We start from the raw sequence: 17,822 nt of genomic DNA, 5'->3' as shown, positions 1-17,822 counted from the left end.
AATCTGAAATTGTGTGTCTCATCCCTTTAATTTTAGGCTTTGCTGGATTAGACATTCTTGTTCTCAGAAGTGTCTATGAGGGAGCACAGAAATATTTTCACCAAGCCAGTAGCTACATCTCCCATATGATCACCTTAGGTTGACCATCAGGCCAGAAGGAATTCTTGACTGACTTGGGTAACTGATGCTGATAATCATTAGAAGCTAGGATTGTTGCTACATAATGTACTTAGGGAAGCAAGTTCTCAAACTCAAGAATCCACATTATGTGTTGCTTCTTCCACACCTGGTGATAACGTAAATGGAAGAAACCAATAGCCATAGATTAATAAGAACAAGGATCCGTATTTTTCTGCACAGTGGAAGAAGAAGATGACAAATACCAGTTGTGGAGTTGAGAACAGGTAGAGCAATGGAGATTATAGTTTATCATTGTGGTAAATCTTCTATGGGTATTTTGGCTAACTATCATATGGAAAAGTTCATGATGAAGTATACCCAAGAGTCATAAGTTTCTCTGATCGGTGTAAGGGATGGCCTGTGGCAAATGCTCTGGTACATTTTTGCATCCTCTTGACCTGCTTCTTGTTTAGCAATAGATTCTAGAGCTCTTTATGAATTCACACTACATTTGAGCTGGTAGAGTCCTTCTACAAATGCATACAGCTTCTTCTTGATCCAAGGCCTTCCCTGATGCCATGTCTGATAAATTGTTCATGTAAGAATGTTTTGGAGGGAGATTCAGCAGAATTGAGTTTCCCACTCATAACAATGACAATGAGAAAGCACTGTATATGAGACTTTTCTCTTTCCTGCACCCCATTTTTACCTTTGCTGTTTCCTCATTCCTAATTCTTGGGATCAGTATTCAAATAAATAATTTGCAATCAAATTCTTGCATGAGATTTTTCTTGCATACCTGTTTTCCGGGTAATCCAATCTAAGACTCTATTTGGTCTGTTCTTTTATGCCTCAAAGTCTCAGTGCAAATATATGTTTCAGTCTCATTCAATCTATAAATCAGGCCATTTCCAGATCTTCAAATCATTAACTGGATTCCTAATTGAAGATTTTAATTTATGCTGGATTTGGTTAAATATTTTTTGTCTCTTGGTTCCTGCCTGATCTTGATTCTTGGCATTGAATGTAATTTTTCATCTGTATTTCTGACCATGATATGACTATGAACTTAATTTAGGCCAAATATTCTTTCATAATATTCTAATTCACTAAATAGTTACATTTAATTACTAGAGCATGGCCCCCATATCATAAAGCTGGACCAAATTTATGAGGTGTTGCTCAGGTCAGTAATTCTTTGAAGCACTTCCTTCCAAAAGTACCAGTGTGGATAATTTTACTGGTTACCTCAATGAAAAAATTGTGAAGGATTTCAAAAGCACAGATTTAAGTTTCCCAGTGTTCTAGTTACATCTGTTCTAACTTAATAGGCATGAATCTAAACCAGAAATAGGACATAGTTTTTATGAGTGGGTGTAATATTTCCAACATCTGGCACTGTTAAGAGCATCAGAGGCACTACTATTATTATTCTTAATTGTGGTAAAAATATACATTAAATTTACCATCTTAGAAATTGTTAAATGTACAGTTTAGTGATGCTAATTATGTTCATATTGCTGTGCAACCATCACCTCCATCTCCAGAGCTCCTTTAATTCTGCAAAACTGAAACTCTCTACCAATTAAACAATAACTCCTCAATGCCCCTTTGCCCCATCTCCTGTGAACCATCATTCTACTTTCTGTCTCTATGAATTTGAATAGTTATCTCATAAAGGGAAATCATCCAGTATTTATCATTTTGTGACTGGCTGATTTCACGTAGCATAATTTTCTCATGCAATGGCATATGTCAGATTTTAATCATTTTAAAGGCTGAAAAATATCTCATTGCATGTACTTATATAAGCCATGTTTTGTTCAATGTCTATCAATGGACACTTGAACCGCTTCCACCTTAACTAATGTTGCTATGAATATAGGTATAAAAATAATTCTGATATTTTTATTGAATATCAAGTATTTCTTTGAGACACTGCTTTCAATTCTTTTCTTTATACATATGGTCTAGAGGAGAATTACTGTATCTTATGTAATTCTATATTTAATCTTTTGAGGAACTGTCATACTATTTTCCACATCCACTCTACTACTTTATATTCTAACCAGCCATGCAAAAAGAGTTCCAAATTCTGTTGCAATTTCTCCGTATCTTTGCTGACACTTGTAATTTCCTATTGTGCTTTTTTTTTTTATTTTTTTGTTTTGTTTTTGTAGTAATCATCCTAATGTGAAGTGGCAACTTATCTTAAGATTTTGAATTACATTCCCCTGATTAGTGACATTTGACATCTTTTCATGTGCTTTTTGGCCATTTGTATGCATATCCTCTTTGAGGAAATGTCTATTCAAGTTATTTGATCATATTTTTCATTGGTTTTTGTCGTTTTGCTTGTTGAGTTACAGGAATCTCTTTTATAGTAAAGACACTCATTCCTTAGAAGATACTTACAACTACTTTCTCCCATTTCATGAATTGACTTTGTGTTGTTTATTGATAATATCTTTCGTACAAAAGTTTTTAATTTTAATTAGTATTTAATTGATGTGCATATATATAAATATACATATAAATGCATTATATTATGTAATATATATGTATATATAGTATATTATATATTACGCTATATAATAATTCTTTATCAGAAGCTTGAGTGCAAATTTTCTCTCATTTTATGTGTTGCCTTTTTAAGTTTTTTTTATTTTGTCCTTGATGCATAGCTTTTAAAATTTTGGTGTCCTAATTTATCTATTATTCCATCCTTGTCTGTGCTTTTGGTGTCAAGAAATTATTGCCAAATAGAATGTTCTAAAGTTGCCTATGTTTTCTCTTAAGGATTTTATACCTTTAGGTGTTCCTTGTAATTCTTTCATTCAAGTTAGTTTTTGTATACAGTGTTAAGTAAGGGTCTGAATTCATTATTATGCATATGGAAATACAGTTTTTCCAGGACTAGTTGTTAAAAATACTTTTCTGCATTGAAAGCTCTCTGCATCCTTGTCAAGAATTATTTGAACATGTTTGTGAGTGTTTGTCTCTGGCTCTCTATTCTACTGAATTAATTAGTACGTCTATCTTTATCTCAGTACCACACTCTTTTGATTATGGTAGCTTCATTGTGAGGTTTAAAACCTGGATACTGGGCGGCGCCTGTGCCTCAAAGGAGTAGGACGCTGGCCCCATATGCCAGAGGTGGCGGGTTCAAACCCAGTCCCAGCCAAAAACTGTAAAAAAAAATTATAATAATAAAACCTGGATATTTAAGGCCTCAAACTTTGGAATTTTAAAGATCATTTTGGCTTGCAACAGTTTCTTGAGGTTCCATATGAATTTTAGGATGGATTTTTCTACTTTGACAAAATACACTTATTAGATTTTGATAGTATTGCTTTGAATTTGTAGATCACTTTGGGTAGTATTGGCATCTTAATAATATTAAGTGTTCTGGCTTAGCACCTGTAGCTCAGTGAGTAGGGCGCCAGCCACATACATTGAGGCTGGCAGGTTGGAGCCTGGCCTGGACCTGTTAAACAACAACAACTGTAACCAAAAAATAGCTATGTGTTGTGGCTACGGCAAGAGACTCACTTAAGCCCTGGAGTTTGTGTCTGCTGTGAGTGATCATGCCATTGCACTCTACCAAGTGTGAGAAGGTGAGACTCTGTCTCTTAAAATAAAATAAAATAAATACATATATAAGACCTACAATTTCTAGTTTCATCACATTGTGATCAGAAAAAAATATTGTGCATAATTTCAATATTTTAAATTTCATTAATCTTATTTTATGGCCTGAGATATGGTCTAACCTGGAAAAAGTTCCACGTGCACTTGAGGAAAATGTGTTCTGATGTTGGGTGATTTGTTCTATGTGTCTATTAGATCCAATTTGTCTATAGTGTTGTTCAAGTCCTCTATTTCCATATTAATCCTAGTTCTTAGTGTTTTATCTATTATTGAAGATGCAGTATTGAAGTCTCCTATTATTGTGTATCTGTCTATTTCTACCTTCAGTTCTGTCAATGTTTGCGTCATACATTTAGGACCTCTGATGTTTGGTACCTATATATTTTTTAATTGACACATAATAATTGTACATATTTATGGGTGTAATATATGTAGTAAGGTTTGGTACATACAATGTATACTGATCAAATTAAGATAATTAGCGTATCTATTACCTCTACTTATCACCTCAAAATTTATAATTTGTTGAAAACATTCCAAAGTCTCTTCTAGCATTTTAAAAATATATAATGAGTTATTGTTGACCATAGTCACCTTATAGTGCTATAGAACATTATAACTTACTCCACCAATTTAGCTGTAATAATTTACTCAATCTTTCCCTATTCCCCTCCCTCCTTCCCTTTCTAGCCTCTAGTAACCCCTATACTACCTTCTACTTTTGCGAGGTCAATTTTTTTGCTTCCTCATATGAATGAGATACATATATATGTAAGTATATTATGTGTGCATTTTATATATATATCTTTATAGTGATCATATCTTGGAACATTGACACTTTTATCATTATATAGTGTCCTATTTTGTCTTTCATGAAATTTTGACTTAAAGTCTATTTTGCATAATATTAGCATAGCCACTCCTGTTCCCTTTTTATTACTATGTGCATAGAATACCGAAGTAGCTAAAGAAATTTTATCCCAAAATATGACTACTTAACATAAAGAATATTTTGAATTTAAGGCCATTGACAAATAGAAAAATAGGAAAGGGCTTTCTTTCTATCTGCATAAAACCAGACTGAGCTCATAAGTGAACAAAAGGGGCACTTGACTACCTTTTCTCTCCCTGAATGCTAGCAGACCTGGCCCAAATCATTTAAAATATAATACCTGTCGCTCAGGTTAATTTACAAGTCAATCTGTTTCATTCATACTCCACCTTCTCACCCTCCCTTCAAAAAGACATCTATAAAGGTATCTGACCATCACTGAGACATTGGGTAATCATTCTTGTGGTTCCCCCCCCCCCATGCATATGGTATTTGGAAATAAACCTTTATCTTATTAATCTGCCTTAATTGTGAGTTGATCTTTCAGTGAACAAACCAAGGGAAAAGGACAGGTTTCCCATGATCCCTACAATACCTTTTCCGTTCTTTTACTTACATTCTAATCCATTTCCTTATACCTAAAATGAGTCTCTTGTAGATGGCATATAGTTGGTTGTTTGAAGAATAGTCACCATGATTGCATTAATGTACACAGCTATCATTTTAAAAGAAAGTCACCTCTGGGGCAGCGCCTGTGGCTTAAGGGAGTAGGGTGCCAGCGTCATATATTGGAGGTGGTGGGTTCAAACCTGGCCCCAGCCAAAAACTGCAGTAAATAAATAAATAAAAAAGAATAGTCACCTCTGTCAGTTGATGAACTGATCTCATTCACTAGTCAGCCTGGTGCGTGAAGGCTTATGTCTTTTTTCCCTGAAATGACTGTATACATAGCTGTTTTTTCGTGACTTATTTTCCCTAAGAGTCTTAGCCCTGATTCTTTTCAGGGCATTAGACATTCTATTTTATTTCTTTGTGGCCAAAGGTCTGGAGTTCCCCCAAGTTTTACATGTTGCCATGCTGCAATTGATTTCAGTGGCCTCAAACCTGCTATTCAAACTAGAACACCATTTCCATCTACTGTGATTTATGTAAGACAGAACCCCTTAGGCAGCCACCAGAGAGGGAAGAACACTGAAAACAAGTTCTTTTTCTTCCATTGCAAGGGAGAAATCAGGAATTAGGTGGCTTCCCTCCCAACCATGCTAGGAGAAGGGCAGGTTAAGCAAAAATAGCCCAACCTTTCCTATGATATTGAGTGTGGCTTTCTCCTTATTGAGCATTTTCTTGGTTGGGGCAAAGATTTAACTGTTTCTAAAATTTCCATAAAACTACTGTGGTCCACTGTAGTTGCTTACTTTGTGCTTCCATGAGAAAATAAGGACTTGGAGCTTCCTAGCCCACCATCTTTCTATTATCACTCTTCTGTTCAAGTATTTTGTAATTAACAACCTTCTATAGTTAATTCATTGTCTCTCATTACACCACAATCCTCATAGTGAAGTAAGTCCTGACCTCTTTGATTAGGGTATGCGATGACATAGCTATAAAAAAATCAAATGACTTATAAACTATTATAAGAAATTTAGAAATTATAATTTATCAAATCAAATAATGTTTTGAATTGTTACTTTCCTTAGGTATTCTGTTATACACATATGATTGTTATACTTCATATATCTAAAAATCACCCTATATATCAATGGTCAAAATTGACATTTATATAAGTCTATTTCCCCATGAGCAAACCATAACCAATTGGTTATAGTTAGCATTGACTTCTAAAAGTAGAATTGAGTACATATTCTTCATTTAATGGGAAAAATACTACCAATCTTCTGTAGATAACTTATGCTCCCCAGATACATTGAGTCCTTGGAAGAATATAACATTTTATCTTTCAAAACATCAGTCTTAGAACAGTAGGTCGAAGGAAATTGAAATTTATGTACTTTCCTCTCATCAGGAATATCCAGTCTTCTATAGCCAAAAATGTTGCTTTGTTAGGAAATACTCCAAGTTACTCTATTTGCTTAGGATTACTGTTACTCTGAGCCCATCTTTGTATGTTACTTTTTAAATTGTTTTCTCTTTAATCTCCCTGAGGATTTTATATACTTTAATCATTGTCTGTTTCACGTCTACTCAAGAAGTCAAGTTCTTCTGACATTTCTATCACTTATGCCCCTTCCAACTAAGCCCCCTTAAGCTCTCATCTCCCCATACATTATCAATTTCATCTTATAAAGGTATTTGTCTGGATAACTATCTCACTTAAAAACTCCATATTACCTATTATGTAATGGTTACCTGCCTTTATGAGCTCCATAGGTTTAGCTTCCTACTACCTCCCTACATTTTTTTCCCACTAGTCCCTTTCAAGAATCCCATGTTCTGTGATGACATTTGTTTTCAGACCTTAAAGTATGCTGTTACTTTTTACTTAAATTCTTGTTTTAGTCATATTATGTACCAAGTTTATTTTTTCAGAATCCATTATTTACTCACTTCCAAATTAATACTTGCCCAACTTCTGTCTCTAATGGCTTCTGATTCTCTAGTGCCACTCAGTAGTTATTTCTCTCCCTAATTCATTTGACATTTTCAATATTTTTGACACATTTACTTATGTTTTTCTATATTTCTTGAGGACATCAAACTCTCACCAACTTCTTTACTGCTGCAGTGCTCTTAGCAAAGTGTATAGAATTATCTAAGTAGTTACTACTCTAACTTGATCAAAGCAATGAGAATATCGACTCCAGAAACACTGAAATCAAGGATGATACAAATCCAGGACTGAAGACACACACACATTATTCATAAACATATGTTAAAACATTTAAAATTGTATAGGCCATGTTCCTCTTATCCCTTTGCTATTCTTTAGAACTGGACAAGAAACTTCTGAATTTTCAAAAGTTTCTTGGCTAAAGAATACTTCCTTTGACCCACTACATAATACAATAATGTATGAACCCAGAGAGTTAATTCTGCTGTGTTTCCTCTTGGGAACTCATGAATAGACCTGTGTGGACTCCTCCTGTAGTATCATCATCAGTAGGTTGATGTCTTTTTCTTTCCTGCCTTTAAATCCTTACCATCTCTACTTCGTTGGGTCCTGTGGAGAAGCAAAGGCGACGAGAAGATCTGTCCAATTTCTAAAGTGTCTATCAAGAAGGAGGAAAATAGAATGAGCAATTCTTCGGAGGGAAAGCTTCTCAAACAACAGGGTATTTTTACTGCTGTTGGGAGAAGTTCAGGTTTCTTCGAATTGAAAATATGGTGCTAAGAACACACTGTCTTTGTTTTTCAGGTCAGTGGGCAAAAATGGCATGCTAGTTGCTCTTATGCCATCCTAATGTGCTAACAGGGATACTTGTCCATAAGTTTACTGAGTGTTCAGCCTAGAACTTGGCTCACATAAGACATTCCTTAAATATTTGTAAGTGTCAGAGGTATTCTTTGGAATGTTTATGCAAATTAAGGGGGCAGACTAGTTGTCTGTGTTCTAATGATTGGTGTTGAAAGTCAGTCCTCAGTTTCTTTTTTGTGGCTACCCCATTAGTAGAGCATTTCCTGTCTTAGTAGTGTTTCTTTTTTTCAATGGTGGTAAGCCAGGGTTTGAGCAGGACTATTGCTAAATAAAATTTTGGAATAAGCTCCCTCTCCTTCCACCATCTCCCGACTGTGCCTTCTCTCTGGGATCTGAGGCTAAGGTGTTTGCAACTTCCAGGACATTATCACATTGCTAAAAAACACATACATATTTTACAGTTAGGTAATAACTTGCAGAAATTATTCTAATTAGAGGAGAATATTTGGACTCTTTTTCCCCTTCCTCAGTCCATAGCTAAAAGGCCACTTCTCCTTTATTATGGGACGGAGGTCCTATTTTTCCAATTTAGAGAAAAAAAAAATAAATGAAATTAATGGGCTTTTCTATAAAATTTTTTTTTTTGAATTAAGTTTCTTAAGTTTAGCCCTAAGCAAAGCATGGCCCAGAAAAGTCTAATGTAAGGCTTTCTTATTTTAAATTCAGTTTGAATGTGAATGAAAACTAATGGAAAAACAAACCACAAAACAAATTTCTAGACTCTATAGATGACCATGGGAATTGGTTATGACCTATTTTATCCTCAATTTCTAAACACAAATGAAAATAAGCATTTTTAATCGATTTTCAAGAAGATTCTCTAATATTTTATTGAGTATGCATTTTGCAAAAGAAAACATTTCTTGCGACGTCAAGATTAAATGTGTTTATTTCGAGTTAGTGGATACAATGGTATTTTAGATACCAGCACTCCAAGCTACACCTATGTATTTGCCTCTAGACCTTCACACATTGTCAGTTTCCATTCCTCTAATATTCCACCACTGGGCCTTCTATTTCTAGCAAAATCAAATTTTAATTTTAAAAAAAAGTGAAAACAGAATTGATCACCCTATTGTGCTTCCAGTGCTCTCAGAAGGATTTTAATTGTCTCAGATAGATGGTTGTTGTTTTCAGTAAAGGGGAAAAAAATGATAACATGATCACTAGTAATGGCACAACTAGAAGAGAAAACAGAATGCAGATTAAAAGAAGCATTTTAGGCTGGACCTAGTTAGTTTCCCCACCCCCCAGTTAAAAATCCACATAATGTCATGGTATGACTTCAAAGTTAACTTGCTCAATTTCTGGGCCACACACTTAAGCGTATTGGCTAGTACATTTTTGCACTGAAACAGAAGCAATACAAGTTTAATGTTCTACCATTACACTTCCAGATTTTTCACTTATGATAATACCTGCCAACCTAATGATTCTTGCATGCATTAGAGTTTGCTTTTGTAGAGTTAAGTTTATTTTCCCCATCCCTCCCACTCCCATAAACGCGCCAATGCGAACTCTTTGCTCAATTTTGTGAGAATGTTGCCAAGGACAGCTCTGTGCCACCTCAGGACAGGAAGCCCCTGTCCCCTTCCCGGGCTACAGATGGATCAGTAATAGTGATCACATCTCTTCTTACATGCAGACAGATACTGTTCCCTTGATTTCCCCATGCCAGAGGCATACAAGTCGGCAGGTATGCATACAAAAATGGAATTAAAAGGAAAAAAGAAAGGAAAAGAAAAAGAAAAAGTTTCTTGGTAAAGCCTATCGTCCTAGAAAGAATCCATTGCTTTGAATTCACTTAAAGCCTGTACTGGTGAAATATGTTTCTTCTGAGAACCTCGTCTAACTCGGGTCTGGAATTCTTCAGGCTTTTCTCTCTTCACAAGAGGCTTCTTCTCTGGAGCTTTCATCTTCCAAGACACAACAGGTGAGTTGACAGCTGCTGTCCCATAGACCTTCTGGTATTTGGTTGAGGCCACATAGGATGCTTTCACCGTTAGGACAACAGCATTCATCAGGTTTTTAGCTGCCTGGATAAGTGATGTGGCACTGTCCAGCTAGAGCAGAGAAGAATAAGATACACCTGGGTTAATCAAGGCCCCAAATTCATAAGATGGTGCAATTTCACAGTTAAAACAATGTTTTGCTTATGCAAATATACAGCATTGCCAGAAAGGAGCAAATAATCACAAGATAAGGTGAGCAGGCCTCCAATCAGTCACCTGTCTTCTCTTATCCCTAATTTCAAAGTAAAAAGAAGAAAAAAAACAAAAGAATTGCTCTATGAGGCATAGCTTTCTAGAATTTCAATTGGCTAAAGACAAAGTCCTCTTTATAGCCTGAGAGAATTCCAACATAACAAAAGTTTTCTGAAGTGAAATATCTCATATTATGACATTAGGCTAGTTAGTAATGGTGGCACTTGAGAATAGAATGTTATAAGGAATTATACCTCAACTTTATGGTCCTCCCAATATTTTTTCATTTATAGACTATTTCTACATCCTGAGTTTATACAAAGATATAAGCAGCTAAACAGAGGAACAACTCTTGCTTTTACTTAGGTGTTTACTGAACTTGGAATATTCATGTAACTATTCCCAGGCAGTAAATATACTTTCTTTATAAATATCAATAATTCTGTCAGAATTGGATAGAGATAACTTAACGAGACTCTCGTTTCTACGTATTAATGAAATATTGAGTAACTACTATGTGTCAAACACTATGCTATGAACTTTATAAGTATTTCCTCAGTTAACTCTCACAACAACTCCATGAAGGCTGGAGTGGCATCAGTCTAGCTCACAGCAACCTCAAACTCCTGGGCTCAAACAATTATCTTGTTCAGCCTCCCAAGTAGCTGGGCCTACAGGGACCTGCCATAACACCAGGCTAATTCTCCTATTTTTAGTAGAGGCAGAGTCTCCCTATTGCGTAGGCTGGTCTCAAACTCCTGAGCTCAAGGAATCCTCCCTCCTGGTCTCCCAGAGTGCTGCACCTGGCCTGAAGTAGGCCTTATTGTCATTGCCGTTTTACAATGACAGAGGTGATGCATGCAGAGGTCCGGTGACTTGCACAAGTTTATACAGCTTCAGAATGACATCCTTTAAAGACCACCTTACCGGGCTGTACTACCACTCTGTTGGATAGGATACCTTTATGCCAACCAAATCACAACTTGAAAATAGGACAACAACTGTTTAGGTTACTTTTTACTGGTTTTAACTAGTTAGTGAGGTACATACTGTATACTAAATAATTCCATATCAGCTTCAATCTTCTTATTTCACTGCCTAGATGATGGATGCTGAAAAAGCTTAAAATTGCATTTTCTACACTCCCTCCCTTTCAGCCAGAATTCTACATGTGTTTTAGTGAATGGAAGAATTAACTGGATTGCAAAAATTACTCCAGCCTCTGGGATACTTTCATCAAACTTATTATAATATCAACTAAGGAAATGTATCCACTACAGTCAAATGAAGGAAGCAAGAATGTTCCTAAGTATACTGTTCCTAGTTGTTGAGATTGTTTATCCTGTAATTCGTGTGCATGTAACTTTTCTTAAAGAATGGATTTGAGGCATACAACCTTCTGAGGACTAGGAGATCAGCAGTATTTAAACAAGAGACTAATCCTCTGGCTTTAACTTTAGCTTTTTGTCATTCCTCACGACCAAAATGTGTTCCACATACTGATGATCAGAATTTGTATCTACTGCCTCTGTGAGACTGTTGCTCTGGCTGTTCTTTGCTCTGTATCCTTTTTTAAAGTTAAATACATGTTTTTCTGAGTTTAAAAAAAAATGACAATCAAATGAGCTCAATTCTTCCATTATCAAAAATGCAAAAAGGAATATATGAATCCTTTTCAATACCATAAAACTAAGGCTTGGCCAGTTTAAAAAGATTAAAGGTTATTATATTGACCCTACAATAATAGAAAGTAGCAAAGATATTTGTGGATTAAAGCCATGATTCAGTGGACATATAATCAATTGCTCTGTGAATTAACTCAAACAAATGTATACAGTAACCATTTACATGAATTTGCCACTTCTATGACACTGTACAAGGTATACATATACCAATATAACTGTTTAATCCATATTTTTTATAGTCTAAATTTCTAAAGCTAGATAAAGAAAATCAAGTTCTAGATTATTCATGTTAACAGGAGAAAAGCCAAGCATTGATTAATGTTGCAGTTCTCAAAGTATAGTTCCTGAGCCAACAGCATCAGCATCACCTGGGAACCTATTTTAAATCCAATTTCTCAGGCCCAACCCAAAACATAGTAAATCAAAAACTTGCCATCTTTGTTTAACCTTCCATCCAGGAGATTCTGATACAGGCCAAAGTTTGAGAACCACTGGATTAATGAAACCCAAAGACTATCTTGAAGGTATTTTTATCCATTGACATCAGGACTTCTACCATAAACAAGTCTGATAATATCACAGCCAGTTCACTGACTGAATATATTTTTTATCTCTCATCATTATCCCAGGTAGAAGTGTAAATAATGAAGGACAGAGATGAGATAACGAAATGTTGGGACAATTAGGAGCAGATCAATCATGGTTTCTTGGGAAGCAAAATATTCTATTACCCTTTGGCCAATTCATAGTCCCCTATAAGTCTGTCAGGTTTCAAAAATGAGTAATATTCCTTCTTAAAGTTAGTTAATTCTATTATGTGCTATGGGTAAGGAAAGAGTGCAGTGATATTATGTCAGGGACAGTTCTGTTGATTTGCTTTGGGCAATAGAATTAGTATTAATAGAAGTAAAAGAAGACAAGTTAAGTCTATTCTATTATTAAATGGTTCACTAAGAATGAGTCCTGAGAGGGTTGAATTTATCTGAAGGATTACAAGTAATTTGGAGATTTTTACCACAGATTCCATTTTCAGATAGATGGTGTCTAATTCTGCAGCAAAAATAAGGGATCCTGTCTCTTCTTCAGAACCCCTTTGTTTTCCCAGCCTGATGCAGGAATCCTGTGAATAAACCTAATACATTGGTTGAAAGTGAGATAGCTCTGAAATATAAAGCCACCTGCTAAGGCAGATCTTGAATTTGTGGTCAAGATAAAATGAGGAGGTGAGGGGTCTGGCCAACTAAACGTGATCAGATATACTCACAGACAATAACCCCATTCCAAAATTATTAATATCACTTTTTAAAAAATGTTGTATTTACAAAGGGTAAATTTTGTCATAGACCCCCTTTCGTGAGTTAGATCATTGTCAGTACAATCAGAATTACTTTTGTTGAAAATTTTCCTTTAGCTAATTCAAAATAGCACCAAAACCTTGGTATTCAACAGGCAAGTTTTAGCAAAAAATTCACTTTGTAAAGAAAAGCACTTGGAAAGAGTAAAGCTACATGACAAGATTTTTTATATACAAATTATAAGAATACTTGAAATAACTGCATTCTAATTTGTGATTGATACTGTATCTAAAAGCATTTTAAAACAAGATGTGTAAATGAATATAAGTGAAACTCCAATGATAACCAATTATTGAGTAATAATAACTCCAATAATAACTATTAATAGAGTATTACTGGGTACCTAGTATTGCCTTAGTCTTTTTAATTATGTGATTTTTAAAAATTCTTTAAGTTGAAACTACTATTTTATAGGTGAGGAAATTGAAGTTTAGAGAGGTAACATAATTTGCCCCTGCCCCTGCAGTAAGTAGCAAAGTAGGGACTAGAACCAATGTTGTCTCTCTCCAAAGCTCACCATTTGAACCCCACACACAATAGTGTGGCTTCAAAGCATCATTTAATCTCTGGAAGCTTATTTTTCAGTTACTGCCTATTTTCCATTAACCCTATCTGGGCTGGAAGTCTGTCCTCTAAACATGGCAACACCCTGTTAACATCATGGTTAAGTCTGGTGAGCGCCTCCATCTCTCACAGTCTGTGCTTCTTAACCTCATCTGCAGAGCCCAACTCTGCCCTCACTAGACTTCCATCCTCAGGTATGTTTCTGCCTAGTATTCAGCCCTTACCAGTCTTCCCAGGCCTCAGGGCTGTCATCCTGGCTTGGATTCACCTTCATGCCTGCAGAACCTGGAATCTGATGTCTGCTGATTTCTCTTGCCCCATTTATTTTTTTCATTTGAAACATGTTTACTGTATAGCTACAATGACTGGTTATTCCATATGGCGTGACTCAGCTACTCTAATTAGCATGCTAATCCTTTGTCTGGGCTAGTCCTGCTAGCTTTAAAATGGTGTCAGAAGTGAACCACAGCTCAGTTCTTCCTCACACTGACCTGCACTACAGTGACTGATGTTTTCCCCAAAAAGAGATGTCCACCTTTTCCTCCTTAAGAATCATTCTATTTTTAACAGATATCCATTAAGTTCCTGTACCTAATCTAAGAAAAACTGCTCATTAATTAATTTTTAAAAAACAGGAGCCTAAAGTTAAGCAAGTAGGATCTGAACTAGCTCTCCAAGTTTCATAGTTCTCTTCTCAACTCAAAACCACCTGAGACAGATAATAGATACTACATGCTCACATAGGACTTAGAGGATGCATACAGGTTCCCGGAGGTTACACTGCAAATAGCGGTGAAGCTACGATTTGAACTCAGGTGGTCTAACTAGAGAGCCCTTGTTCTGACCACTGCTCCACGCTGCTTCCAGAGCTATGCATAGCAGATGAATTCACACCCCTGAACTCATCAGTGTTAGACTAATTGTCAATTCTATAGGTGTCTGCTGTTCCTAATCCCAGAAATTAGACTTTCCCTAATTCTACCACTATTTTTTTTTAAATATCAAAGAACTATTTTCGAAAAGCAACAGCTGTTTCCTCACATCTTGTTCCATCATAGTCCATGAAAAGCAAATAAGGGCAAGAAAGCTGTTTTCCTAGCATTTTTTAGTAGGGTATTTTCTGCCTTTTTGCATTCTTTTCTTCTTAACCCGCTAACCTTCTCAAAGTCATATTTCTTTTTCCCTCTGCCATCTTCATTTTGTGTTTTGAATGGAGGATAAGAATAGAGGGGAGAAATTCTTGACCTGCAATTCTCCATTATTCAATATTGGTGTGGCCTAATTCCTTGAAACATAGAAACATGAAAAAGGCCATCAAAAAAGCTTGGAGTGACTTTCAGGCAGCATACATAATTGTCTGAATATTTCTGAACTCCCATGTCATCACTTGCACTACTTCACTCTTATGAGGCTTAACATTGCAACAGGTGTTCAGTTTCAATAGAAACAAAATGTGACTGTGTCACTCAATTGCACTCTTTCGATGTTGAATTCGTATCTATTCTTTATCCACCAGTTTATCCCTCCTTTGTCCCTACCTTCACATTTATCCACCCAAGTAAGTCTTCAGATACCTACAGAATATTTACTTTGTGCCAAACACTGCACGTGAGCGTTGGGTATACAGACATAAATAGACAGGCGTGCTGAACTACACAAAAATCACAGTACAATGAGAACAATAGACACATAGATCAACCATGAGGCAGGCAGGGATAAGGCAAGAAAAAAGCCTCGTGGTAGGCATGATCTAAATTCTAATGAATAAGAGGTTGTTGGTGACTGGATAGTTATGAATGGTAAAGAAGGACAATTTTCAGATTCCTACTTAATAAAGCAAGGTGCTACAATCTGAGTTCAAATTTGGACATACTAAGTTTGAGGTATCTGTGTGACACCTAGGTGGTATTATTGAAGGAATAATTAACATTATGGGAGTAAATCTTGGGGAACTAGATGTTTAAAATCCTGTTGCTTCCATTGATCTTCTTAATTGTTTCACAGATAATGTTCTGCCCACTAGAGGTATGTACTGTACTTCCATCTCTGCCTGATTTGCTCTTCCCTTAATATTCCTTAGTGTTTTTTATAAAAAGAAATAATAAAAATGCTGAAGTAGTAAATCCATATTCTCTTCCCAGGTCCAAAGTCCAATAAATTTACTAAAAATTTTCTCAGAAGATGACTTTCAAGATCAAAAATCAGTACCTTTTACATAACATCATCAAGAAATATTTTATTTGAATAGAAAGTAGTCTTGGCCATCTAGGGTATAGTTGAGCTATTACTAGTCCTTTACCCTTCATATAATAGTTAATTTCCTGAGGCCAACCAACAATAAAACAAATGAAGTTAGGTTTAACAGCTTACAGCTTGCTTTACAAAAAAACCCCCCCAAAAACAAAAAAACAAAACAGAATTGTCAAAAGTACAAAATAATATGAAATGAGTGAGGAACACAGTGCATATGACATAGTAAATGTTTTAGCATGTTAATTTTTGGGAGAAGAAAATTAGGATTTGCCCATTCATTCTGTATTCATCCATTTGCAATAGGCATATAGAGTGATTCATTTTCAGGCTTCAAGTCTATTCAAAACAGCTGATTATCTAGCACCAAAAATTAATGAAAACATAAATGGCCGTTCATGAAAATCTAAAGTACAAAGCAATCTGTCACTGGATTAAAAATAATGCAAATGTCCTGGAACTACAAGCTTAACTACATAGAATAAAATGAACCAAATCCACTTTCCATTTGGAAAGTGATTTTGAAATAGAAAAACTGAGGAATTGCTTTGATTACTTCAAAAGGCTTAGACATGCCTCAAGAAGGCACCAGTCCCATTTGGGCCTCTGTTATTTTATTTTCATTATCTCAAGTCAAAGCTAATAACACTAATGATTTTGAGAATGCTAAAATGGTTCCCCAAGTATGGGTAAAGTCTGTTTTAGTCTCTTGTAAGATATTAAGTGGGATTAAAATAGCTTTAACACATAAGAAATAATTTAATTTGGCGACACACATTTGGGGCTAAAGTAGGTTTTCAGGGGTAGAAGTTGTAATGGAAGAATTGACAATAAATTGAAAGCCAATACCTTGATACAACTGGAATCTTTTCACTGAAGCTGGTCATTTATTTATATTTAAACTGTTATCTCCCTCAAAGGAGTCACAAATTGCTTGCAGGGAAAAAGAAAAAAAAAAATTTTGCTACAAGTCAGCTTTGCTGTTAATGAATTGGAGGTTAGAAACCCAGAGCATTGGAGCCTATTATCCACCAAGAACATTTCATGTTTAAAAAAATCCATGAGGCTTTGAAGAGATATTTGATCTCCTTAGAAACTGTGATATATTTGAAATACCTTGAAATATCTGCGTACTTTTTCCAGTGTCTATATAAATAACACTTTTTAGAAAAACTATGGCAAAACCAGAGTAATAAATAACTCAAGCAAACAAAGACATCATGAAAAAAAGTTCAGCCTAATCGCATCTTTCCCCACTTAAGTCATCTCAGGATGTTTATATACTTGGAAGAAAAGACATTTCCTTTATGGCAAAGCCCTCATTTGAGTCTATTTGCTCTTCTTCATCAAATATTAACCAGGAAATAAGTTAGCAAAGCCAGTTTCCTTCCTTTGTCCACCACTGTGGACAAAGGGCAACTCACCCTAACAATATCCATGACAGACATCACTAATCAATTGCCATACTTTGCTTCCCCAGAATCTGCTAAGTGGCAGAGAAAAGAAGCTTATTTACCTCTCTCCTCCGGAAGGTACCATTTTGATGGATCTGTCAAAAGCAACTTGATTCATTTTATAGTGCAGATACATCATTCATTTGTACCTCTACACTTCTATATTTAAATTAATTTGCATAATTCCATTGTTTTTATTACTTCCTATCAAACTACTGGCAAATACTTTCATCTAGAATGATGCTGCATGTACTTTTTTACTCCCATAGCTAAC

At 35.5% G+C, this 17,822-nt stretch overlaps 1 protein-coding gene across 8 annotated transcripts in view; it reads right to left on the bottom strand.

The window, feature by feature from the left end:
• Positions 1 to 8,829: 8,829 nt before the first annotated feature.
• CTNNA2 (catenin alpha 2) overlaps positions 8,830 to 17,822 on the bottom strand; it is a 1,095,877-nt gene continuing 1,086,884 nt past the window's right edge. For 6 of the 8 annotated variants that reach the window (XM_012812356.1, XM_003801234.2, XM_003801236.2 and 3 more), the window contains one exon: positions 8,830 to 10,099. In XM_012812356.1, coding sequence (XP_012667810.1) covers positions 9,812 to 10,099 — 288 coding nt within the window. In that variant the 3' untranslated portion in view covers positions 8,830 to 9,811. The remainder of the gene's footprint in view (positions 10,100 to 17,822) is intronic. The other 2 variants (XM_023507758.1, XM_023507759.1) reach the window with 2 other exon arrangements.

This window comes from Otolemur garnettii, unplaced genomic scaffold (assembly GCF_000181295.1).
Source record: "Otolemur garnettii isolate 467f Iridium unplaced genomic scaffold, OtoGar3 scaffold00203, whole genome shotgun sequence".
Lineage (NCBI taxonomy): Eukaryota > Metazoa > Chordata > Mammalia > Primates > Galagidae > Otolemur > Otolemur garnettii.
The sequence above is the reverse complement of the archived record's forward strand: the minus strand, read 5'-3'. Positions and strand labels throughout refer to the sequence as shown.